The sequence below is a fragment of the Pteropus alecto genome, unplaced genomic scaffold (genome assembly GCF_000325575.1).
Source record: "Pteropus alecto unplaced genomic scaffold, ASM32557v1 scaffold113, whole genome shotgun sequence".
Taxonomy (NCBI): Eukaryota; Metazoa; Chordata; class Mammalia; order Chiroptera; family Pteropodidae; genus Pteropus; species Pteropus alecto.
Genome location: NW_006433949.1, coordinates 2,900,985 through 2,928,484, shown reverse-complemented (window position 1 = coordinate 2,928,484; position 27,500 = coordinate 2,900,985). Strand labels below are relative to the sequence as shown.

At 33.4% G+C, this 27,500-nt stretch overlaps 1 protein-coding gene across 1 annotated transcript in view; it reads left to right on the top strand.

Moving 5' to 3' along the window:
• Positions 1 to 27,500, top strand: part of MED13L (mediator complex subunit 13 like) — a 232,608-nt gene that overhangs the window by 93,786 nt on the left and 111,322 nt on the right. Inside the window, exons 2-3 of the mRNA XM_006908585.3 lie at positions 7,971 to 8,055; positions 18,491 to 18,574. Of these exons, the coding sequence (XP_006908647.1) occupies positions 18,498 to 18,574 (77 nt within the window). The 5' untranslated portion in view covers positions 7,971 to 8,055; positions 18,491 to 18,497. The remainder of the gene's footprint in view (positions 1 to 7,970; positions 8,056 to 18,490; positions 18,575 to 27,500) is intronic.

The following is a 27,500-nucleotide window of genomic DNA, read 5'->3' as shown; positions in this document are numbered from 1 at the left end:
TTGAAGTATATGCTGCTTTGATATTTTTCCATATTGACTTTTTCCTTGAACCTTTTATATGGTTTTTCTTTCAAAGAAGCTTATTAATTCTGCAAGGAGCCATATTTTTACAAAGTTAAAAGAAGTTTTGTATTACAATTTGTGAGGGTTTTGAAAAATAATTTGGGCATTAAGCAATAATTACTGCTATTTAAATTTTCCTTTCTAAAACACTGCCTTCTGTTAAAAAATGTTTGCAGTTTAATTTTTTGATTATGATGTTTACTATATGAAAAAAGTTTGAATAACAGCAATTTAAAAATTCAGATTAGAGCTTTTACAACTTGTGAGATAACTTTAATGCCAGTTTTTTTTTTCCTTTGTAAATAGGCAGCTGTGATGGTACTTTGTTTTATTTTTCAGTTTTAATCTGGCTTTAATAGACTATATAACAGGAGAATGTTTTAATTTAGGAATTCTTTGTTTTCAGTTGATTCTTACCACTCATTTTTTGGACACGTATTTTAGATCTTTTGGTGCTTTCTTTTCTGAGACTGTTAAAATTTTAGAAAAATTCTATTATACGTAATTAGATTTATATAGTCTGTAGAGATAGTCTTCTTGCTATTTTCCTAAGTAATTAATAAGCATTTAAGTCGAAATTTGAAAGATCAAAAGTATTGGACAGGCTTTTAAAAATATATGGCGACAGTATATCTTGGGGAGATTGAAGGTTTCATAAAGAGAGGCCCAAACACCTTTAGGCCTTGTAAACTTCTTGGCCATTGCTTTTCTTCTCAGCCCACCTTGGAAGGGGGATAGGGAATTAAGTAGTAAAGTGCATCTCATGTCATTTATAGAAAGTTAACCTAGACTGACTATTCTCTGGCCTCCCCTCACGGCTCTCCCCCAAGGATGCTTTCTGAAGAATCTCAATATCAAACAAATGAAGTGTTGGTTTAAATTTTACCTTGGGAGGAGGGTGTCTTGGATAAATTAGTTTAAAAAGCTATTATGTGATTTTCTCTGACTTTACCATGGAGCTGTACAAATAGATTGCAGAAGCAATTTCAATTTTGCTTAACTTTTGAAAAGGTTACTTGCAGCTATTTAGAAAACATGAACTTTAAAGTGCAAATTGTAGATCCAAAGGGTAATTTAACTTCAGTGTTCGAAGTTCTCTTTCTAGCCAGTACTAAGGAGTAAGAGAGGGTCGAGGTAGGTTAACTTAACACTAACCCTATGGAGAAGTGTCATATCCTGGAAGGAGCATGGGGGTTAAAGTCAGAAAAATTGGATCTGAATCCCATCTTTGTCACTAATCCTCTTAACTAGATATAAGGAAATTTTAGATTGAAGCTAATTTCAATGAAACTTGAAAGGAATGTGTATATATAATATCAGGTCAAATCAACACGTTTATGAATATCTCAAATGTCTTAGTTACTGGAGCTATGAAAATAAACTCCCTTGAGGAGTTTAATTAATGTGATAATTTATATTTAGTATTTATAAAAGTAGATATAAAATACATTTGATCCTGTTAGCTGCCGAGTATGGCTATGTTTGTCATCTAGATTATGTGACCTTGGGCAAGTTTAAGATTTTTAAGCCTTAGTTTTCTTATTTATAAAATTGAAATTAGGAGAAACTATGTCAGAATTCTTAGTTGCAGACTAAGAAAAGCAGTTGATTAAAATGATATTGTGTGTTCACAAAACTATTTGACACTTCTGGGATCCGTGCTACATAACATGTTTGATGAGAAGCGTGTGCTGTCACCACCAAGGACTAGATGCTGCAGAGCCTCTGCTGCTTTAGCACCCAAACTTGATCTTTCAGCCTCTCTTTCTAGTGCCCACAGAAAGATCTCTCTCTTTCCACTACCTTTTGTGTCACTAGATCCAGAGTAAAGGTGTAGTACAAGAGCATCTAGTGGAGTTTATGTTATGTATCCTTGTCCACATTGCAGCAGAGGATGGAAAGAAGAGAATATTTGCAGCTCCCGTTGGGGGTGGCCATCTTTGACCCCAACTGGAACTCGTGAAAGAGGCAATCCCAGTGACAGGAAGTCAGGTGTTGAGTGGCTAAAGTGAATGCCACATGTCCTTTATTCTGTCTCATGATGTGGTGAAAAAGCATCCCCCTGCCCCCATTTACGTATTGTGCTTGGTTCAAAGCCTGGCACATAGACTAAAGCCTCAGAAAATGAGCAAGATTGTTTTATGGATAAAAAATCAACCTTGACTATCAAATTATTTTGTTATAATTTTGAAATGAAAGACTTTCAGTGTTTTACAAAGTTTTTGCCTGTCAGTGGTTTTCAAAGTCTCTGTTAGCTTTTTGAGGGCCCGGTGCTTGAGGCATAATAGCCAATAACTATTGGACAGTGAATGTTGGCCAAATATTATTAGATTCCAAAAATGTCATTCTAGATTTAACTTATTTTGGAGCTCTAGACATGCATTGAAACGTACGTCACTATTGTATTTCTGGAAATTCTGTATATGAAATAGATAAGAAAGTATGGTCTGACTTATGCTCCTTTGCACAAGTATAGACAGTATAATAAATGGGTTATCAAATTAATGCAATATCTTTAAATTCATAGTCTAAATTGGTAGTATTTATTAGCATGGTTAACCTTTGATCACATCAACTTGTTGACTTCTAGTAAATTATTTACTGTTCTTGAATCTTTAATAAAATATGTAAGACTTAAGAAGTTTAAATGTTCAATGAAGCCCAAACACTGTACTCTTTTTAATTACCTCTGCTGACTTATATTTAAAAATCTATAGTGGTTAACTTGTAGGAGAATTTATAATTTTCTATTGTTTTTTTAAGCTATAGTATACTTTTCTTAAACAAGAGCTTAATGTAGTGTGATTTGTTTTATTTAACATTATTAATTATTTTCCTGTTTCTTTTTTATTAAATTGGTACCTAAACTTTAATTTACGTAATACTGCATATTTGTATGATATAAAGGAAGATATGAGAATAGCTATGTAAAAATTAATTTTCAGGATTTTTAATATTATTTGTATTATTTACAGTATTTAATATGAAACACTAACTAATAGTATATTGTGCTGTTGGGGAGGACCATTTTGGTCTAGAGTGTCTTGTTGTTGAAACTGTTTTTTCTTTTTTTGCTTTTAATAATTTATGAAATGTAAGTTAACCAAATAGGCCATATCCTTTGGATAAAAACAATCATGTTTACTGTACATAAATTTAGAGTAGGTCTCCTTTGGACTCATACTCTGTTCTCATTTTCAACACCAAAAATATTTAACAAATCAATGTAGGCATATTCATGATGGCTTAGGTTCAGAAGCTTTGTCCAATAGTAAAACGAGTTTATGTAAATTACAGCAGTGAAAGATTGTGAGTAAACTTTACTGTTTTTAGTGTATAGTTCTACAGGTGTTGACAACATGTAAAGAGTTTGTATAACTACCACCATAATCAAGATGTAGAAATGTTCCATCACCCCCCAAGTTTCTCTATGTTTTCAACCCCTCCCGATACCGTTGAACAGTTTACATTACCTTAAATTTGCCCTTGCAAGAATGTCATATGAATGAACCATCCAGTATGTGGCTTTTTGAGTATGGCTTTTTCAGTTAGTATAGTGACATTCATGTTTTGACTATATCAGTAGTTCCTTTTAATTTTGAATAGTATTTCATTGTATGGATTTTCTACTGTCTGTCCTTTCTTCAGTTCTGGGACATTTGGATAGTTTCCAGTTTGGAGCAATTAAGATAAAAATAAAAACAAACATTTGCTACAGTGTTTCATATGAATAAAGTTCTTATTTTACTTGGATAGGTACCTAAGAGAGTTATTGGTGGGCTGTGTGGCAAGTGTATGTTTCACTTTAGAAGGAATAGCCAAAGTCAACTTTTCCAAGGCTGTACTATTTTTGCATTCCCATCAGCAATATATGACAATTCCAGTTGCTCTGTATGCTCACTAGCACTTAGTATTTTCAGTTTTTCCTTTAAGCCATTGTAATGGGTGATCTCTTATTGTGATTTCAGTTTTGTATTTCCATAGTGACTAGTGAGGTTTTGAAGATCTTTTCATGTTTTTATTTGCTATTCATATACGTTCTTTGGCAAAGTGTTTTTTCAGATCTTTTGTCCATTTTCTAAAATTGTTTTTTTCCCCTAGTGTTGTTTTGAATTTTTATTTTCAAGATTAGCATATTGTGAATAAAAGTCTTTGTCAGCATGTGATTTGTAACTGCTTATTCCCCATCTGTGGCTTGTCTTTCTCATAGCTTAACATAACTTTCCATGTTTTCTGAAGAACAGAGTTCTTAATTTTGATGAAACCCTATATTTAACAATTCTTTTCCTTATGGATCACATTTTGGTGTCATCTAAGAAATCTTATTTTAATCTAAGTTGATAAGAAATTTCTCATATATTTTCACAATTTAGCTTTAGCGTTCACATTTTGTTCTGTGAACCATTATGAGTTAGTTTTTCTATGTGGTGTGAGGTAGGGTTTGAAGCTCATTTTCTTTTTTGCTAATCCCAGTACCGCTTATTGAAAAGACTGTTTTTCCTCCACTGCATTGCCTTTGCCCCTTTGTTGAAACTCAGTTGGCCATATAATTGTGTGTCTATTTCCGGACTATTTTGTTCCATTAATCTATATATCCTTTCTCTAGTACCACATTGTTTGTTTAGTCTAGCTTTATAGAAAATCTGGAAATCAAATGGTGTGAGTCTCTCAACTGTATTTTTTTTTTTTTTTACAACATTATTTTGACTATTTTGGTTCTTTGCTTTTTCACATAAGTATGTAGACTCAGCCTGTCTATTTCCATTAAAAATCCTTCAGAAATTTTGACTGGAGTTGAGTTGACTCTCGATTGGTTTGGGAAGAATTGACATCTTAGCAATAATGATTTTTCTAGTCCACAATCAATATATACCTCTGCATTTGTCTTTTATTTCTTTCATCAGTATTGTACATAATTTGTAAGATTTATATCCAGATATTTCATGATTTTTGGTGCTGTTATAAATGATACTTAAAAAATTTCAATTTCTAATTATTTATTTCAATAAATAGAAATATGTTTGTTTTGTGTCTATTGACCAAGTATTCTGTGATCTAGCTAAACCCAGTTTTATTTTTAGTAGCTCTTTTTGGTTGATCTTTTTTTAGTTGATTAGCATTTTCTAATAGTCATGTCTTCTGTGACTGGAGACAGTTTTATTTCTTTCATTCCAATCAGTGTGCATTGTATTTTTTTTCCTGGCCTTATTATATTGTCTAAGACTTACACTGTAATGTGGAATAGGAGAGGTAAGAGTAGACATCCTTGCCTTGTCATTGATATTGGGAAAGATATCAGCGACAATATATATATATATATATATACACGTACATACATACATATATACACATACACATATACATATACATATACATATACGTATGTGTATATATATTTCTTGACATAAAAAGATACAATATGTTCACATAGAATAAAACATATATATAATGTTAAAAAAAGTTTATATATATGTATTTATATATATCCAAAGAAAAAAGATCAGTTCTAAGATCTATTTTAAAATTGTTGAAATCAGAATAAAATCATAGTGGTATCTTAAAATTGTGATGTAGTTGGCATTGCCTGTGCCTGAGCAGACTTGTTTAGTACCCCACATTGCATGACCGAACAGCTGTACCTCGTCCAGATTTCAGTTAACAAAGTATTTGAGGACTGTTTGGAGGAAGAAATAAAGAGGTCTGGTTGTTGTCTGAGAACCTTCCTTTGACATCTTCTATTAAGGTCAAAGTAGCACCAACATTCAAAAATGATATCATGAGGAAGCAATTAGATGTGAATGTGAGGTATTCTATAAGACAGCTAACCTAGTTTCTTCAATAAGTTAATGGTGTGTTTGAAAAAAGGAGATGAGCTGTTGTAGATTTAAGGTGACTTAAGAAATATAACTTTGAGAGGCAATTGATAGACCTTGTTTATATTCTGATTTGATGTATAACAAAGTACGTAGGAGTGGGATTTGCTTTAAAGTATATCAAAAAAAAAAACAGAAAAAGGGAAAAGAAAGCAGAGTGTTTGAAACAGATGACACAATGTTCATAATTTGGTTTAGGAATTTATTGGAGCTTGTTATTCTACTTTATGTTTGAAGATTTTAATTATAAAAGGTTTTCTTAAAATATGCAGAATAGGTGTTACCAGTTTGGGAGAAAATCTTGGAAAGAGCTGGACACTAATTTCACAAATGCTGCATCACCAGTACTTTTTATGGCAAAAAGACTTATGTAGAAAAACACACCAGTGACTGAGTTGGAAAGTGATTCAGAAGAGTTGGACTTTGAATGTTGATGAAGTTTTAGAATTTTTAACTTATTTCTTTGAATATATTATTCATTTTATATATGTACAATAATGGTATTTGAAAAATATATCTCAATAAATCTAAAGGAGCTCTTTCAATAATTACAAATAATAAGTGCTAAGAACCGTACTATAGTGTAACTGGCAGCTTTCTCCCACCTCTCCTCCTCCAGTGATGTATAAAATAATGGTGTATCTTGAAATTGATGGTGTCTTAGAGTCAGTATGGGATGTTTCTTTTATTGAAATGTTAGCTCTCTCTCTTACCCAGGAAAAGCTCCACCCAAAAGATAACTGTGTGAGAACAGAGATTTCATGATATCTTCAGAGAACTATAGAAAACTTTTGGATAGTTTATTTTGAGTAGAGACAATCTGTTACTGGGAGGAATGTTTATTTGTTGCATTTTATTTCCATTTCTGTAGTTGTAAATAAAATAAAATGTTTCTGCCAGAGGTTGTTGCTTTGGGAAAATTTGGTAAATCATGATGAGCCATATAAGCAGGAAAATAAAAAGTTATCTGGTACATGAAGACAAAAAAATATTTACCCAGTTTTTATTATTTAAAAAAAATTCTTATAGCTAAAACTCATGAATGTAAATACACTTCCTCAAATTCTATCTGATTGGAGAATATAGAGATGCATTTTGAGATGTCTATTAGCGTGATAAAAGTGTTAAAAATGCATCGTGGATTTAACATGTATTTTAAATCCTCTGTCAGAATTTTCTCTGGCGAATGCTTTTGTCAAGATAACAAGTAAAAGGGAGAGGAAATTTTCTTCTGCAAATGTTTCCATCCGCCCAGTTTTTTGCTATCTTGAATGGAATTAATATAATTTAAAAGAAAATTAGTCAACTTCTGTAGGGTGTTTTATACCTTTTTATATATGAAAAGAATGTTAGGAATGCATGGGGCATTGTTAGTCTGTTAGATTCTCATGGTGTTTGAGTTACTTGCGGCTCAATTTTATAATATATTTCAAAGCCAAGTACGATATTTCTTCACAAGTCAGATATTAATGAAATTACGAGTTCAGGAAATAAATTGATGTTATATTAAGATTTAATTTCTTGACATTCTCTCTAAAATCATGTCCTTAAAATCCTATTCAGATACTTTCAAAATATTTAAGAATTTTTATGTAACTACATTTTTTGGATATTTTTCTTTTGATTTTCCCTCTGAAAATACATATAATAACTTTGGTATTAATTCTACTTAAATACTTTTAATAGAACCTGAACAAAATTAATGTTTGTGACACTAGAGGTAGAAAAATTAATTTGAGGATTTCGAATGATTTCAAACTTTGAATAAGCAGGTTGGAAAGGCTTTTGTGGAAAGGGATTGTACCATGATTCTGTCTCAGAGATTTTAAAATCTAAACACATATTTCCTTCTGTACAAATGTCTTTTATAACTTTGGTTAAGTATTTAACCTCCTTTTTATGTTGCAGTGTGAGATAATTTATTTACATTTCCCCATATACTTTGTTTTAGAAAAATGTTTTAACAGTTTCTTTTATTTTTATTGGGATACCCTGCTTACTGGTTTATTTGTTTTGTTTTGTTTTGTTTTTCAGTTGTGGAAGAAGGACTCTGGGAAAATGGCCTTTCCTATGAATGTCGGACACTGCTCTTCAAAGCGATCCACAATCTGTTAGAAAGGTAAGAGAAAGAACGGCATCAAGGTGGTTTTGAAACACCCAAGTATAATGCTGGGTACTCAGAGGATTTCCTGTAATTCTCAAAATGCTTTCACACACAGTTTAATGAAAATAAAATTATATAAATCTCTTATTTTTTTATGTTGATATAATTTTAAAGTTAGAGAATTTTTAGGAATAACACAAAGAACTTTATTTATTCTTTTACATAGATTCACTGGTAGTTCTTCTTTTGCCCAGTTTACTTTATAATTAATTGATTGCCTGCTCTCTAATGTGTGTGTGTGTTACACTTTGCACACTTGAGATTGTTCTTTTTTTAACCCCTAAGTATTTAGGTTTACATTTCCTAAGGACAAGGATATCCTCTCATATAAGTACAGTACAATTATGAAAATTAGGAAATTTAACATTGATAAAATGCTATTATCTAATCAATAGTTCAGCTCGTGTTATCAGTTGTTTCAACTCTTTACTTTATTGCTTCATCCTCCTTCCCCCAAGATCGAGTCCATGATCATACATTATATTTGGTGTACCTTTAAATCTGCAAGAGTTCCTTGGTCTTTCATTTTTCTTCTTAATATTGACATTTTGGATGAGTTCAGGCCATATGTTTTATATAAAGTCTCAATTTGAAATAGTTTCCCCATTAGATTCAAGTTCTGCTTTTTAGTAGGAATACCATAGAAGCGATGTGTCCTCAGTGAATCATAGCAGGAGGCCCATGATTTCAGTTTCTTGTTTTTAATCTTGACCATTTGTTTGAGGTAGTATTTTGCCAGGCTTCTCCACTGTAAATTAATAAATACTTGTTAACTATGGTCTTTGATAGTTCTGTCTTAATAATTGATAAGTAATTTGTGGCCAGATCCAAAGAAATTGTATAATTATCCTGTTCGTTATCAAATTTCGACTTACTTGTTTTAACCTCTATTGATGGTCCTTGTCTAAATCAGTTATTACTATTATGGCTGTAATGTTACATTTCAAATGCCACCATTCCTTCTATTTTTGTTAGTTTGCATTCTGTTGTAAGGAAGAGCTTTTCATTTCCCCCTCCATGTATGTATATATTTATCTATCTCCCTTAGTCTTTATATCTGTATAAATTTGGGAAAATGGATTTCTCTTTTACTCAGTGGATTATAATTCATTACTATTACTTATTTTGATGCCTAGGTTCTTTGACCAGAGGAAGCCCCTTCATGGCGGCTCCGATGGTTTTCTGACTTGTGCCCATCTTTGTTTGGGCACCTCCTTCCCTTCTGGCATAGCAATAGGTTCAGGCTCTGGATGGTGTTTTAAGGGGAGAGATAAATGTGAAAGAATAGGTTAGTTCTATGGGAAAAACTCTTTTTACTTCTCTTCCTGTGTTTGTATAGCCTACTTTTAGGTGATCAAAGTTGAAAGGACATTCTAGTGTCATTAAATTTTTTATCTAGGATAATAATCACTGCTTAGGATTCTTAAGCTACAGTTGATAAGTTGTCATCATTTAAGTTACTCAGAGAGACCTTTCCCACCAAATTATCTATTTTTCATTCTGAACTTTAGTTCCTACCTCCGTGATTTGGAGTAGACCTAGAGGCCATCTGTTAAGTACTCTTAAATATTCCAAATATGTGTGGTAATTCTCTCTCTCACTACAAAATGCAACAAAATAAAAGTACATACAAAATCCCTTTAGGAGAATGTGGAAATCTCACTGTTTCCATAATCCCAAGCTCTTATATCTATATAGTAATTAATGTACCTTTAAACACAATCCTTTTTATGTAAGTTTTTAAATCTATATGGAGCAAAGTACATATTTTTAAAACTTATAATTCACTATATATCACTGTATAATTTTCAGAAAAATATTAGTGAATTTATGGTTGAATTGTATTATTTTTAGTCTTTTGTGTTGTAAATGGTAGTATGTTTCTTTTCTTTGTTGGGAGAAATTAGAAGAGCAGAAAAACTGGGAGAGAAGAGAAATACAGATATTTCACTTATTCTGTGCTCATGAATTCAGAATTGATAAAAACTGAAGTCCAGGTCAAGATCAATTATTATTTTATAAGAGAGTCGATTGTGACATATGCAATTTGTCATGCAGTAATGCTTGAGATAGTTCTCAGGAACTTTGGGTTAGACCTTGGTTTGATTTCAGGGTCTTTTGCTTGGGCAGGTACCCTAGCCTTACTAAGTCTTAGTTAATGCCCTTTGAATGACATATGGGATGCTGTGCACTTTGAGTTTTTGTTAGAAAACATGTATGATGTAGGCTGCATAATTCTTGACCTATTGTTAATGTTTCATAATTATGCCTTTTCCCATAAATTTATTATTTTGCATATTTTGATTTGAATCCTCCTATAAGATAGTGATTCTTGTAGAAAATAATTAATACTGAAGCTGTCTAGCTCCCTTCTTACAATTAGAATGGATGAATTGACATTCTTTTGAAAAATCATAGTTATTCTTTTGTCCTTTAAAATAACTAAGTAACTATGTTCTGTGAATGAAAATTACCCTGCTCATGAGGCAGGGAAGCATTTTAAGTGTCTGTATTTAGCTGATTTTATTCATTGTCAACAAAACGGGGTTGGCTAATACATACTTGCCCTTTTGTTCTTCTCATAGCTTAGATGGTTGCGGTAACTTGTCTGTTTACAACCTAAATTTATTGAAATACACTCTGCTCTCCTATTCTCAGCAATTTTCTGTTCTACTTTTCCATTTCTATTTAGATAAGATTGACTTGGTTTCCCAGTGTGAATGTTTTGAGTTTCAAGCCTGAAACTCAGATTTCAGGTTATTGAAATAGATCATCAAGTAATGTATGACTTGAAGGATGTTTGTGCTTCCCGAACCATTTTTTTCTTAGTTTGGGTATTTAAAAGCTTGTACAAGTGATTTATTATTTCTGCTTTTTTTTTTTTTTTAAAGTATACAGATTTGTTTAATTAAAAAGGAATTCCATTAACTACCTAAGCAGGAGTTATATAAATCAGTCTTCTAAAAAGGTGGCAGTTGCTAGTGTATATAAAATCATGAGTCACTGTAGTGGTTTATTAAAAATAATTTCACTACAGAAATTAAGGTAACATTGTGAAATTCACACAGAATAATTTTATTTTTTGTTGTTATTGATTGGTGCTGAGGTAGTACTATATTGATACTATGTAGACTATTTTAAATTCTAAGGTAACATGACTAAATATTTTATTTTTCATTTACTCATTTCTCCTATATCTCTAAAGTATTTGTGTACAGTATATTTTATATGTCCAACCAGTGTCATCTGTGCATTAAAAAAAACCCCTCATTGCTGCTTACTCAAGAGTGATTTCCATCAAGGTGTCAGAAGCTAACATATCTGGCTTTAATTTTATATATCTGTTGAGGGGCATACATTTCTAGAGGTCCATTTCTTCACTGCCTTCAGAGATAAGAGAGATTTTGGGTCTTGGCTCTTCCATTTATGTAACTATATGACTTGGGAGAGTGACTCAAGCTCACTGAGCCCTGTTCTTTATCTATACAATAGTGAAGGATTGTTTTGCTCAGCACTGTGCCTTTCTTATTAGAAGAGCTCAATAGATGCTTAACTGCCGTTAATATTAGCTAATAGAAATATTGATACTATTTTCATATTTGGATACAACATTAAAAGTCAGTCTTTTTACCCAGGTAATTCTGGAATCCCATTCTAAAATATCCTTTTTATGTGGTCATCCCTTCTTTCCTTGAATACTTCTGGTGGTTTGAGCACAGCTTCCCAAAGGAGCTCTTTTCATCTTTAGCGAGCACTCATTGTTAGAAAGTCTTTCTTATGCTGAGTAAGAAATATGTCTCCCTGTAACTTTCATTTCTTTTTCTTAATTCTGTTCTTTGGGGATCATATATAATTCATCTAATTCAACATCCATGTGGTGGCCTGTTTACTATTTTGGTTATTTATTTATTTTTCTTGTTTGTGGTTCTTATCATATAACATTGAATCTCCTACCTCCACCCCACCTTTCCTTCCACCTTCCAGATATTTCTCTAGTCAAGAGTTTTTATTATTGCCTCAATGAATTACACCACATATGAGACTTATGAAAATCTTGCTTTCGTAGTTTTGTAGAAACACTTTAAATGTCTGGCATAATGCTATTACATTGGTGTTATGTGTGGTATTTTAAGTTTTTAGAATAAAATATAAGCTGATTTTGATGGAAAGGTACTCTCCCCGCCTCCCCCAAAATACAAATCATTGCTTTGCACACTGTAGATTACCTGGTCTTTCGAAACTGTTCTGCTGTATCCTATCCATACTTACTTAGGGAGACTTTAATCTGTGGTTATTTGACGTTTGTAAAACATAATGGCTCTTCAGAGTAGTCCACTGGAGCTGCCTTCCTAATGGATTGTCAGCATATTCACCCCTCGGTAGTTTATAACACAGCTGTAAAACTGCCTTTGGCCCTGAGCCTCCTGGTTTGCCAAGAGTTGTTTAGAATGAAGATATTCATTTGGAAAAGTACAGTAAAAATAACATGAAGAAAATTGGAATTATAATTATGACAACAGTAAAATTATACTTGTAATTTACTAGCTTTTAATGTCCTGTGGCATTGTGATTCAATAGAGATGATAATCAGAAGGCACATGAGCAGTGTCCTTGGATTTCAAAATAATAAATATATTTACTAGAGCATGGAGGTAGGTACAGCCCTGGTTGAGAAAACGGTGATTTAACATTGCAACATTGAGAGTCATTGGGTATAATGTGATAACAGGAACAGGACTTCAGTAAAATCTCATTTTATTGAATTGTGACAGTGTACAGTTCTCTGAGGATAGGAGGAAAATGAGTCTTTAGACGTAAAGGGCATGTGGCTTTGAAGGAAGAGACATTATACACATTACGGACACAAGTGAATGAAAGCATATGTCTAATTGTAGATACAAAGAAACATGTTCACCGGAAGACCAATCAATTTATTCATTTAATATTTTTAGGACAGGAAAAAGTAAGACTTTAAAATTAAAAAAAAATTTTTTTATGATTGAGGAATGGTATTAGACAATGAAAGTTCGAAACTAGAGGAGAGATATGGTTCTTTGGAGTTGCATTGGAATGGATGTTTCAGATGAGGCGAGGCGTACAAAAGCGCCTAACCTTCTAGAGATTTTGGAGAGGATGGAAATGGTCGGGTTTGCTTGGCTAGAGGAGATCGCATCCACTAGGGCACAGTAGGAACCCAAAGTAATGGAGGTGGAAGGAATCAGTTGAGAAAAAGGTTTCGTCACCCCTAAATTATATGAGTTTCTATTATTTGATGGGGAATTGGGAAGGAGAGACGTCTTTGCATGTGTGTTTGATATAGATTAGAGTGGTAAGATAAAAGCTTTTTGATGCTGGCGTGATTATTCTGGTATGAAGTTATATAAAAGTTAGTCTACCTGAGCAGCTCTGTAACTAGATGATAACACAAAAGTGCAGTTGGTTGAGGAACAGTATCCTTGGATTTTTAATCTATGAAAACTGTCATACCTATATAATTTCATAATGTGAGGGTCACAGAAGGAGCTAAAACCAGTGAGGGCTCCCTGTAAATCTCCTAACCGTCCCATTTGGGAAATGGTTTGCTGAGTTGGGCTGTGGCTGCTGCTGTGTCACATGTAATCATACATGAGATCTGTCTGTGGCTTTGGGATTAGAGATTGGGGCTTGCCAACTCCGAAATCACGTTGCTCTTGTAGTTAATTATTTAGAGCCATATGGTACAGCACAGAAACATTATGTATGTATGTGCATGTACACACACACACACACACACACACACACACACCCCTGATTTCATTTTTCAGCAGCTGTTTTCTTCTTTAAACAATGATTTTTGGGGGCAGTAGTTGGGATCTGGGAATTATTTCTGAAGAGAAATTTCTTTCCTGGAATTGTTGCTTGAAGAATATTTTTTAAATATGGAGTCACATAGTGATCTTGCAAGATAATATTGTGCTACCTAACAATTATGTCATATCTTAATAATAAGATAATTTTGAAAATCTCAATGAATGACTGGATTACTGAGTGAATAACCAGAGTTAACTGATATATATATTTAACACTGTTTGTGATGTTGATTTGAAGCAATTTTTGGCATATGGAGTATATCTGCTAGGTTTATTTGTCTAGACACATATAAATTTTTTCCCTCAAAATTAAACTCAGGGTTGGTAAAGTATAGAAAGAGTTGATATTCTTCAGGTTTTTTATCTTAGAATTGTCTCTCTTAAAAAGATTTGCTTAATTCTCTTCTTCAAGTATAATTAAAGCATATGAACAGTAATGCTAGTCTTCTGAAACAGTTTTTAGCATCTGTGTGATTCTCTACATGAGTGAGAAGTGATGGGCTATAAAAAAAGTGAAATATGTTGTTTTTTTTCCCCTCAAATATTGAGTGCCCCACTAGCACAAACACAAACACAAGAAAATTAACAGTTTGAGGCTGTCCATGATTAGTGGTTACAAACGAGAAGAATGATGATATTATATTGTGAATAGGAAAATACTCCTTGGTGTATAGCATTCATTTCTGAGATATTTATCAAGCACCTACTAGTATAGAGCAGAACATAAAGCATATTACATAATAGGCACTTAAATATTCGTTGACTATCATCAATGAATAAGAAAGATACTGTCTCTCTCCCCAAATTGCTCATAGTTTCTTGGCAGAAAAGAGCCATAGAAATGAATTATTACAACTCAGTGATGCGAATGCTGATTTGTGCATGTTAGAGTACTGCGCAGGCTGTTCTGGGACAGGAAAGATGAATAGAATTAAAGTAGATGAGGAAAGCATAGATTTGGACAAGGGAGGGTTCCAGGCGAAAACCACAGCTAGTAACGATTAATGTTAATATTTAGTATGGAAGTTCTTAATCTGGGATCTGCTTCGGAGAGTTCACCAACTCTGTGGAATTGTATGCAATGTTTTGCTATTCTACATATTTTTCAGGAGAGTCTATAATAACTTTCATTAGATTTTTTTTTTTTTAAATCATAGAATCATGACCCCCAAATGATTGAGAACCAAGGGCATAGTACCTCAGTGTCGTCTGCTCTTGAGCCACATAGGTATCAACAGGTAGTAGAACTGACTTCCTTAACAGAGACACATGCATTTCTCTCCCATTTCTTCCCATAACTCAAAATGTGCAAAACACCAGGTGGAATCCTTTCTGTGCTGCCTGCTCTTAGAGGATCCATGTGTATTTATGTCTATCAGTGTGTCTCTGTCTGAAAGGGAGAGAGGAAGAAGGGGAGTAGAGGGAGCATAGGACAGAGGGAGAGGGAGAGAAAGAGGTTTGTCAAGACTTAGGAAATCGAAGAGCATAGAAATTGATAATGATAGTTGCTAATTCCTTTTTATCTTTCTTGAATAAGAGGAGACTAAGCCATCACACCCATATCTCCATCTGAGCAATTGATTCTCTGTTAGGTTGGGAGTGAGGACAGAAAAAGGAAGCATGGTACTCAGTACTTTGAATAATTTGATCTCAACCTTCTAGCTACTCGGTGACTTTGCTAACTTTTTACCATATCACTGCTGACAGCATGACTCGTGACTGCTCCCTTTTGCAGAGGTGTTAGTTGCAGATCCAGTACTTAGAAAACTGAGTAAAAACATTACCTCATCTAACACAATTCTGTGTTCTCATGTTTTCCTTTCACTGTGTAAGAAATCACTGATCACATAGAAACTGATGAAAGCTGAAAATCACATAAGCAATTTATGACTCTCATTTGGAATTAGATGATTTCAGATGGAAGGATCAGTAGTTTCCATGACTGTTTTGTATATTAGTGATAATAAACTTTTGTTGACATTGCCTGGCAAAGAAATATCATCTGCAGTGGGATCTTCAAGAGATGTATTAGCAGAGAGTTCGACTCTCAGATAGCATTTTTATTAGTTTTTTGCCTTTTGCCTGGGTCCTTCGATAGTCCTGGCTGTGTGCTGTTCCTCAGCCCCTCTCCCCTCCCGCCCTTTGTTCTGGAATGATATAAGCAAATAAAATGTGTGGCTTTTACTTCATAGAAGGGCAAGGGTTTTGAAACAAACTACACATTGTCTTCTTATTCAGAGATATTTTATCTCTCTTTCTTTTGTTTTATACTGTCTAAAGCCTTGGATTATTTTTCTCTTCATAAACTATAAATGAATACTGTTTTCTCTGTTATCAAATAAATGATTCTTTTGAATTCTGGCCTTTAAGATATGTACGAGAGAATGAATACTTTATTTAAAAATGGTATTTATTAAGTGAGGCTGTGTTTCAGTAGAAGATAATGTTTAGTGTTTGACGTGATTCTGTACCTGTTACGTGCCCCGTTGCTTTCATTCTAAGCATTATTGATTTTGAAATACACCTTCAATTTATAACAGCTTTTGGAGAATAAAGAAACATTAAATACACTCATCAATTATAAAGCGCATCAGTATTTTAAAAAGGAAGGAATTAAGGAAATGTGGCAGCATGAGAGTCAGTTTATGGTAAATGTCCTGGCTCTTGTGATCAGATACCTGGGTTCAACCCCAGCTCTGCTGTCAATAAACTGTGTAACCTTGTCTAGGTGACATTCTCCTTGTGTCTCAGCTTCTTCATGTATAAAAATTGACAGTGTAACATCTATCATGTAATTCTTAAATAATTGAATGATATATTGTGCCAGTTAATCAAATATAGTAGTGGTACTAGTGATTGTAGTAGTAGTTACCGGAGGAAGGAACTTGATATCAAATATTAGAGTGTTTCATTTAAATTATGTATATATGTAGTCTAGCCGAAAAATACAATTAAATCTCTTAGCTAGGGAATAAACTGTGGAGATACTTTTTCAGTTTTGCTTCTTGAGTACTTTCACCTTATTGGGTATTCCATATTTCCTTTCCCAACTGTAATGACGTTACATAAGTCTTTAATTCTAGAAAGCAAATTAATTTATATAATCTTAGGTAAACAGATTGGGTTACTTTGAAGGTGATTTTTTTTTTCATTGAGAACGAGGAATATTGTTGTAGAAATTCATTTTCAAAATAAAACCAGTTGAAGCCAGTGACTTTTTTGATGCAGCAGTGCCCCAGGTTCGCTCTGTCCATTGGGAGTTACGTTACGTCGTGGCCAGCAGAAACTACTGCTGTTTACTAACCCATTAACCTGTAATGAGTTGGGCGAAGACTTGCATTGTTTCCATCCTCCTCAATGGTGTGGAAATTACAGAGGCACAAGCCACTTGCAGAGTTGCCTATATATTGAATAAAGAATTGCTGCACAGCTCTTTTACTCGTATAGAAGAATTACATCAAGCTTTCTGACAGATATTCTTAGAAAATCTGTGTCATTTCACTGAATAATGTTCAATGCACATTTTCTCCGACAGTTTTATATATTTTTAAAATCAGAGATACTCTGATTTCAATAAAGGCATCTCACAATTGGCCAGATGGTAGTTATAATATAGTTGTCAGTTGCCTGCATATGAGTGAACTTGGTCAAGGCTATCTATATTGTTGTCACTTCCATTGAATTGTGTGCATCTTTGGTATTATGTGAGTTGAGTTCAAGTGCCATTTAACATGTCTTCAGGAAGATTATTGCATGATTTGACGTTGAAATACAATGTACACAAAACATGGAAACAGAAGCAGGGCACTACTTAGAGATGAGGATAGCAAATATTTGTTATGGAAGAAATGACTGCAGTTCCTCGTTTTCTTGCAAAGCCATAACCAAGTACTTTACCATGCCTACAAAAGGAAAATATTTAAGTAGAATAAGCTCTGCTGTGCTTTTTTTCTTTTCCTTCCTTCCTTCCTTCCTTCCTTCCTTCCTTCCTTCCTTCCTTCCTTCCTTCCTTCCTTCCTTCCTTCCTTCCTTCCTTCCTTCCTTCCTTTCTTTCTTTCTTTTCTTTCTCTTTCTTTCTTACTGAGATCCTTGTTAAGCATTGCCTATCACATGCCAAACAAGAAAAAGCCAGCATTAAAACTTGCAAAATGGGCATCAGTGACTTGGAAAAATATCTCTGAAGTGCTCTTAAGGAATGGTGCCTATATTCCCACAATTTTTTATGACACAAGAATTAAAGTAATGCAGAAGTGTGATTGGATTTGAAGTAATTCAGAAGTATAAGACATTTCAGGAATATACTAACCAATCGTGCTTAATTTTTTTACATGGACAAGAATAATGTATAATAAAAATCTATGCCCAAAGTCAGAAAGTTTTTCCAGTAAATATAATGTATAAGTTTTAAATGATAAGGAAACATTTTGACAGTTTAATTGGTGATGTTTTGATTTTCAGTGGTATATGTCATCTGTGATTATTTATGCAATGACTTATCAATTTTTGTTGAAACTATGCAATTCTTGATGTAATTATTGTAGGTGCCTAATGGATAAGAACTTCGTTAGGATTGGGAAATGGTTTGTCCGACCCTATGAAAAGGATGAAAAGCCGGTCAACAAAAGGTGAGTCTTTCTAATACTTATTTGTTTGTTTGTTTGTTTCTAGACTTTTTAAAATTAAATTTATTGGAGTGACATTGGTTAATAAAATCATATAGGTTTCAAGCGCACAATTCAATAATACATCATAGGTATATTGCATTATATGTTCATCGCCCAAAGTTAAATTTCCTTCTGTCACCATGTATTTGACCCCTCTTACCCCTGTTCCCCCTTTCCTCCCCTAAAGGTGAGTCTTTAGAATGCTCTTGGGGGTTTTTTTGTTTTTTGTTTTTTTCTTTCTTTCTTGACCACAACTGTCTTTGAGGAAGAGTTAGATGGGGGAAAACAGCTTATTTTTAAATTTTCTAATAATGTTAGTAATTCATATGTACTAAAATAGATTCCTGGATCACATTTTATTGAATACTGTATTACAAAATTTTTGTGGATTATTAAAAATTGGACTAGAAAGATAATTATCTATAACCCATGTCTAAGACCCTTATTACCAAACTATTTAGAATTGAAATATTCTATTTTGTTATTTTATTATCCTTCTCTGTCTTTCTTCCTTAAAGTGTTATATGGCATAACCTTAAACAGTCAAGTGAATTCAAATGTGACAATATTTATAGGATTGATTAATGCCCCTTAAAAGTTAGTCAGCATATCCTTGACCAGGAATGTGAATTACTTCTCTAAAGCATGCTAACCTTTTAACCTTCATTTGTGATATACATGGCTTCAAGGCAGTCCTTGATAATAAGCAAGCTTGGAATTTTAAATCAGTCAGACCAGAATCAAAAAACAAAACCCTCAAAATCAAATATTTACATATCTCACTTACTTCTGAACACAGCATAGATTTAATTGGAATCATAAGTTGATAGTGATTATTACATTTCCAAAGAGCAGAGTACACAATCTTGATCTGATTTTACTATTTGTGAACTTGCCCTAACCTGAGGGTCCTGTAGAATAGAGCACTCGAAGCCTTAAATGGTGGCTCTAAGGTTAAATCTTTTGAGTAGTTTGTCAGAATTTCAGCTGTCAACTCCTGCCTCTGTTGGAACCTTTATTTTACTTGTTTCTACCAGAGATTTAATTAGCAGCCTTCTCTGCAACCTATATGTCTTAAACTTTAATGAAATGGTGTAGAATCTTCTCATTAACCAAAGCTAATTTATGAAAATTTGGATTTCTTCTTTCTAATTGGATAAATTAGGGACTGGCATTTTTTTTCTAAATCGCCATGAACTTCCTTGAATATTTTTCCTTCTTTAGTATGTTTAAAATTTGTTAGGATTTATTAAAAAATTGTATTTAAATAGAACATAGGTATTATGTACATCAAACTTTGCCTGAAAAGGATAATAATGCTTTTAGAAAGGTGCCACGGTGTCTGGGTATGTAAAAGTGTGATTCCGTTAACATATGCTTTGATTGATGGGGAGAAAATTTGTTTTCTTTATATCGATTTGGTCTAACTAAAGCGTAGCTAACATAAGACACAATTTAGTGTTTTCCTTAAATTTACAGAGAGCTTAGGTTTTCCGAATGGTTAAAGTTTTGGCTTTTAATGTCGATGAGTTTGAATGATTGAATATAGAATTGCTTTAGCATAGCTGGTCACTGATTAATTGACTGAGCTAGTCCTAAATATTTTGATCAATAGGTATAGGTGTTTAAACCAAAGATCAAATTTAAATAGTTGGCATTTGCTGTAATAAAACTTTAAGTGTAAAGACTTTTCTACTTTTATTCTCCGAGTGGAAAAATAGAGCTGCTTGGTGGATGTTGGAACAGGGTCTCAGTGGTTGAGTCATTTTAGATGGACAGAGTGATGACACTATGGAGGAGGACACTTAGAATTATCAGCTTTGGGATGCCATTTCATACCTCTCTTTACAAGTTATTTGCCATTGAATACATTGTTTAGTTTTACCTGAGCTGAACTTTTAATCTTCGATGTTGTGTCGATAATAGCAATTACTATTTTAGAGGATTACTGTGAGGATTAAATGAGATAATGTGGCTAGTGTATAATTTAGTTGAGAAAAAGCAAATTTCTTTAAGCTTTCTTTTTTTGGACATATCAGTTTAGTGACCAATGGAGAGGAAAATTTGTTGCCCAATTCTAAATAAATTATATGCAAATTGTTATTTTTTAGGAGTGCTCTTATCCGATGCTGTCAGATATAAATAAAAGGAATATATTTTAAAAACTAATATTCTAAGTATAAAGTAATACTAGCATATATTTACTTTTGTTCAATAGGTTAAAAATACGATTTAACACAACGTATTTTATGTAATTAAAATAATTCTAATAGTGATAACAAATGAACATATTGAAGAATAGGTTTCACCTGTTGGATTAATAGCATATGATTTCTTGAGCTGTAATTTCTCTCTGCATTGATAACAAAACTAAATCATTTGCTGGTAGACTCTAAAATAGAGTTCTTAATGTTTGATATGAGATGATGCTCAGGATAAATTTAGAAAAATTATTTTATATGTAGATCTGTACATACATATCTATGTGTGTATATATAATAAATTTGACCAGGCAAGTCCAAGAAGATAAAATAAATTCATTCCTATCATTTTTTCTCTATAGTGACATATCTTTTGTTATTCATATCCTTGGGAACATGATAAGTAGGAAGGCAAACTTTGACTGTCCGAAAGAGTTATGACAAATAACATCAAACATGAAATATCTGGAGTATAAAGTATGTTGAATTTGAAAAGGACTTTGCTTCCAGTAGGTGCTTAAAAACAAACCAGTAAAAAATACATTTTAAAAACAATTTAGAAATTATTCCAATCACGGAGGTTCTTTCTTTTGGAAAGGTATTCGTTTTCTAATTTAGTCTAGTTTCAGCCCACATTTGATTACCATAGAATTTTAAGTCTATGCACTTTAGTCTTTGAATGCCACTTTTAGCAAAATAATTGCCCCCAATAACAGTTTGCATTTTTGATCTTTCCTGGTATCAGGTGTATAGTAGTTGAGTTAACATAAATATTAACTTTGCAAAAGCTAATGGAAAGGGGATCCCTTATCGAGAGAGTAAGCAGACATGTAAAACAGATACAGTGTGAAAGGTAAAAGGAATCTCTTCCTAGTGTTCAGAAAAATAAGATCAGTAGTGATAGTTTTTTCAGTTTTCCTCATACATTTACTTTCACATGTGGTGACTTTTGCCACATATCTGATAACAAGGACTAGCTGGTGGGCAGTCCCTAAAAGAGTATTAGTGGGACAATTTAGACTTATATAAACATGCATAGTGGTTTTACAGTTTTTTTTTCCCATAGATCTATAAAATATGTAGTCATTTTCTTTCTAATTTATCTGTTGGTACATATATAAAAAACACTGTATTTTGTCACCCGAATATATTTGAGAATTGTGTGAAACAAAGAAGAATGAGGTTAGAGGCCCGGGGGGTGGGGGGGAGGTGGGGTGCATCAACATTTACAGGATGGGTAGAGAAAGAGGAATACATGAAGGAGACTAAGGAAGGTCAATGAGAAATGAGAACCAAGAGGACTGGTGTCACCGAAACCATGGGTTTTAAAAATTTCAAGATTAATTAGCTGTGTCTGCCATAGAGGGCATATAAAACACTTAGGAAGAGAACTAGTAGTTTAGGAAATTCTGTACACAGAGTGAGTACAGCAGGAGCAGTTTCAGTGGAGTGGTGAACTCCGGGGTCGGAGGGGGGGCCGTGGGGGGGGCAGTAACTTGAGTTATCAGTGGAAGCTGAAGGTACTGAATGTAGAGTTTTTATTACTGTATTTGTTACAAGTAGCTGCAAAGTGAAAACTGTTGCATCTGGAAATGGGGGAGGCAAACGTTTAATAAGAGCCTATGATAAAACTAAGTAATGCTGTCTGTGGTTTTTAAATGTCATTCATGTACCAGGTACTCTGTTTTGTATTTTCACAAACATGTATAGAATGTTAAATTGAAAGTTCAGTTCAACCAAAGATGATGATAGTTAAAACAGCTATATGCTTTCTAGGTAGTTTAATTTTTTTTTTCTTTACGTTTTTCTTAATAAAAGATTATAACATTAGTTTTTACTTTTTTTTTGTCCTATTAGTGGTCTAAAGAGTGTATAAGTGTATAATAAAAACTTACATCCTCTACATCAGTAATTGATTTTCATATTTTAAAATAAAAATGGTTAAATATATACTGTCTATTTTCAAGAAGATTTTAAAACACTTTACATACAGTAAGAGATGTACCTTGTTTTTTAATATACTAGAGAGGTCGTGTGAGTCTCATTATTGTAATTTCTTTTTTAATTCCTGTTAGAAGACTGTAACTAAGCTGGAAACAAAGCTCTCCTTGTTCACTAGACCAGAAATATGGATAATCTTCTGTTAACTATTTATTAGATCTTGAAGACTTAACTGAATCCCTCTGGACTTCAGTTTACACATTTTTTATTTCTAAAATGTCTTATACTCCTTTCTGTGTGTATGCATATGCATGCATATGTATATGTATCTTTCCTTCTTTCTTTTTCTACCACTAGGAGTGTATTGTCTCTGGTTTTGCTGGAAGCAGAACTCCTTTATTACCAATCCAAGGGATTTTCCATTACTCTTCCAAAGGGTATGAAAGGTTTAAAGAACATGTCTGGAGAGAGGAATTGTGTTAACTTTAGTAATGGTTTTCATAATCAGATTTGGAAGAGGCGAGAGGAAATACTTGGTACCAGGTGGGGGTTAACTTGAGGTCTTCTTTAGTTTTATAACATAGCTGACCACCTATTTTACCTTTGCTTAAGATATATCTTAGCTAATGGCCACCTACCTTAAGGGGAAAAAAGTCAACTGAAGGGTCAGGACATGAATGAATGGAGGTTCAAATGATTAACCTTTTGATAAAAGTAGTGTTCGATTTGCTCTTATCTCCAGTCTCATTTAGGATTTTGTCCATACTAAGTATGTCTCATCATATAGACTTCAGGGACTGAATGTAAACACCATAGAAGTATATTGCAGTATATCCAATAGATAATTCTCAGAGATTAATGAAATTGATTATTTTAGAAAATAGCTGCATTTTAAATTGAATGCTTTTAGCTCTCCTGCTTTACAAAATAGTTTAATTCAAGGTACTCTGCTGAAGTGTTTGTTGCGGGGACTGTGCATTGTAGGATGCTTAGCATCCCTGGCCTCTTCCTACACAATGCCAGTGGCACACTCATTCAGGTTTTTCTTTTTTCTTTTTCTTTTTTAATTTAAATATAGTTTGTATACAATTTTATATCGACTATATTACCCTTCCTCTTTTCACCCATCCCCCCATCCCTTCCCATCTGGTAACCATCCCTTTGGTCTCTGTTCCTATGAGTCTGTTTTTGTTTTGTTTTGTTTTTAGATTTCACATATAAGTGAAACCATATGGTATTTGTCTTTCTCTGTCTGACTTATTTCACTTAACATATACCTTCCAGATCCATCCATGTCGCAAATGGCAAGATTTTATTCTTTTTTTGTCGCATAATTATTTTGTATATGTGTGTATATACGTTATGCATAGAAGAGAGGTAGGTGTGTGCATGCGCGCGCGTGTGTGTGTGTATACACATCTTCTTTATCCATTCATCTGTTGATGGGGACACCTAGATCAATGGAACAGAATAGAGAGCCCAGAAATAAACCGTCGCTTATATGGTCAACTAATCTATGACATCGGAGGTAAAAATAGACACTGGAGTAACAGCAGTCTCTTCAACAAGTGGTGCTGGGAAAACTGGACCACTCTTACACTATATACAAAATAAACTTAAAATGGATTAACAAGTCTTAAATGTAAGGCCCGAAACCACAAAACTAGAAGAAAACATAGGAAGTAAACTATTTGACATGTCTAAGTAATTCTTTTTGGATACGTCTTCTTCAGCAAGGGCAACAGAAGCTAAAACAAACACATGAGACTACAGCAAACTAAAAAGCTTCTGCACAGTGAAGGAAACCTTCAGCAGAACAGAAAGGCAGCCCACTGAATGGGAGAATGTGTTTGCAAATGATATATCCTAAGGGGTGGATGTCGAAAACGTGTTAAGAAAATCATACAACTCAATGACAAAATAGTGAACAATCTGATTGAAAAATGGGCAGAGGACATGAAGACATTTCTCCAAAGATGTACAAGTGGCCAGCAGACGTATGAAAAGATGTTCAGTTATCACTAATCATCAAGGAAATGCAAATCGAAAGCACAATGAAATACCACCTCACACCAGTCACAATGTCTGTTGTTAAAAAGTCAATACATAACGTGTGTTGGCGAGGATGTGGAGAAAAGGGAACCCTTGTACACTCTTGGTGGGACTGCAAACTGGTGCAGTCCTTTGTGGAAAACAGTACGGAGATTCCTCAAAAAACTAAAAATGGATATATCGTCCAACTCAGGAATTCTACTCCTAGGTATTTAACCAAAGAAAACGAAAACACTTATTCAAAAAGATAGGTGCACCCCTATTTTCATTACGGCATTATACAATAGCCAATATATGGATGTATCTTCCCTCAGTTCTGACAAACTAAAATGTCTCCAGATATTGCCAAATGTCCCTTGGGAGGCCAAATTGCCCCTGGTTGAGAACCACTGTTTTAATCTCAGCCAGGCTAAATTTGACCCATGCACATAATTTAGGGGTCAGCCAGAGATTTGGCAGTTTTATCTTTCCGACTCTGTTCAGGATTTCCTTTCTCATTTTCTAGCTGCTGTGGCCTCTTTGAACTCAGTCCTCTGCTGCTTCAAGCCAGTAAGCCTGGAGGTGGGGTTTCTATCAGTTTTAGCCACCCCATGTGGTTTAAATCTGCCCTCATGCTAAAAGCTATTTAGAAAACAAAAACAAAGGGAAACTCGCTCAGTGCCATTCCTTTCTAAGTGTAGACTCTTGCCTCCTTTCTAAGTTCCTGCCTGCATACATTTTATTTTAGCAGATTTTAATATTTCTTTGGAGTATTTTTGTTTTGTTTTGTTTTGTTTGGAGGGAGAAATGTGTTGGTTTGGAAGGAGCTCCATTATTACTACCGGAAGTGGGACCTAATGAGTATTTTTGGACAGAAAACTTCACATTGCTTTGTTACCCTGATGTTACTTGGGCTTCACTTAGATTTACATTGCTTGTTTATTAAAATGGGATTGCTTAGCCTCTAGGGCTGAATCACCTTGTGGTAGGAGACTTTCATTTTAATATTTTACTTAAAGAAATGATCCCTAATTTCTTAGTAATTCCAGCATTTGAGTGGTGTGAATTTCCTCAGTTTATTAATTAATGGGTTTTATGCTTTATACGGTTTTAAAGATGTTTATAGACTCATCCCCAAATATGTAAACATTAAACATCTTTTTAAAAATGTAAAGGCATGAAAGGTCTTTATTGTTTCTTTTCTGAGTTAACATTTATATAAAGCCCTGTCCTGAGTCACTTTTAAAACTTTATAAAAATGTTCCTAGTCTTTATTAATTTCCTTTAGGGGGATGAGGTAAAATGATAAACGAGACAGGAGGGTAAGAGGAAGGAATGTCCAGGAAGTGACCAAACCAAAGAAAGGACCAAATGGGGTCCTTTCTTTTCAAAGGTGTGATCAGGGCTCTCAATAAAATGTGACTGTGGCATCTGTGTAGCACGTTGGCAGCAGGGGGAAAGCACTGCAGATCAGAGTTAGAGTTCGGGACATTTTTTCTTCCTCATTAGACAAGAATATTCATTTCTTATAAGAAAGTTATGGATACTGTTGGAGATTGAGGCTTTTGGTTAATTTTATATAATTTTTAAATATTTTATTATTTTTTATGGTGATATTGGTTAATGAAATCCAGTAAGTTTCAGGTGTACAATTAATTTTATATAATATTCTTTGTAACATTTTCACCTCATCAGTTTAATGAAACATAATTTAAAGTGTTAAGAAAAGATTACATAAATAAATTTCACTCTAAAAATTACTGAGCCTATGTTTGCTTTTTAAAAAAATAGACCAGAGTTTTAAAAAATTGTTTGGGATTAAATAAGATTATATAAATGAATTGACAACATTGAACCTAACTTTAATGGTGGTTGGTTGCCACTAGTAGTGGTGGTGCTGGTAGCAATATTTAGAAAAAAATAAAGATAAATACGATTTTTTTATGTTTCTGGTAATTTGTACTAGAGGGAGCTTGCTATTAAAATATTTTTAAATCAGTTTTTATATACATGATTTGCATTAAAAGAATTATTTCTACTCTAAATCTTTCTAAATAATAGCGATAAACTATATAAGCAATGCCATATTGTATATTGATTTTACCCCTAAAATATTGACATGAACTTATTTTGAATTTTAAAGAACTTTTCTTTATTAAATGTTACAAGATCTGATTAAAGTCACTTTGATTCTGGTATGATTTTTGAATTATGTTTATTAGTATTATATAGCTCTTTTTAAGGAATCAAAGGAAAAAATTTTAACCATAAATAATGTACTTTATGATCATTTAGTTTACCTCTTTGGTGTATTTGGAGTGTTTAAGGGATATAAAAATAAAGCTTTTATTAAGTGTGGTTCTTAGAAAGTATTAAATTTATATCTGAGACCCTGTCAATAAAGTGTGGTAATATACTTCGCTTTGGGGGTTATTAATAATTGTGTAAAGGATGAAGTATTGTCGCTTAATATTTATAGCTGATGAATATAGAAAGCAGTGAGTGCTAGGATGAAATATGTAACTGTGAAGCCTCCTCTTTGTTATAATGTTCAGATCTGATCTATTATAGTCTTCTGCCTGTCTGGGTCTTCTGCCTTGAGTTTCTTCTGTTTCTGTTCACTCTGCCCTGTATTTACTTCTGTTAGACTACTTTGAGTGCAGCCCTCTTTCATATAAGAACATAATGTGGTGTCATTTGTGTTTAGGATATTA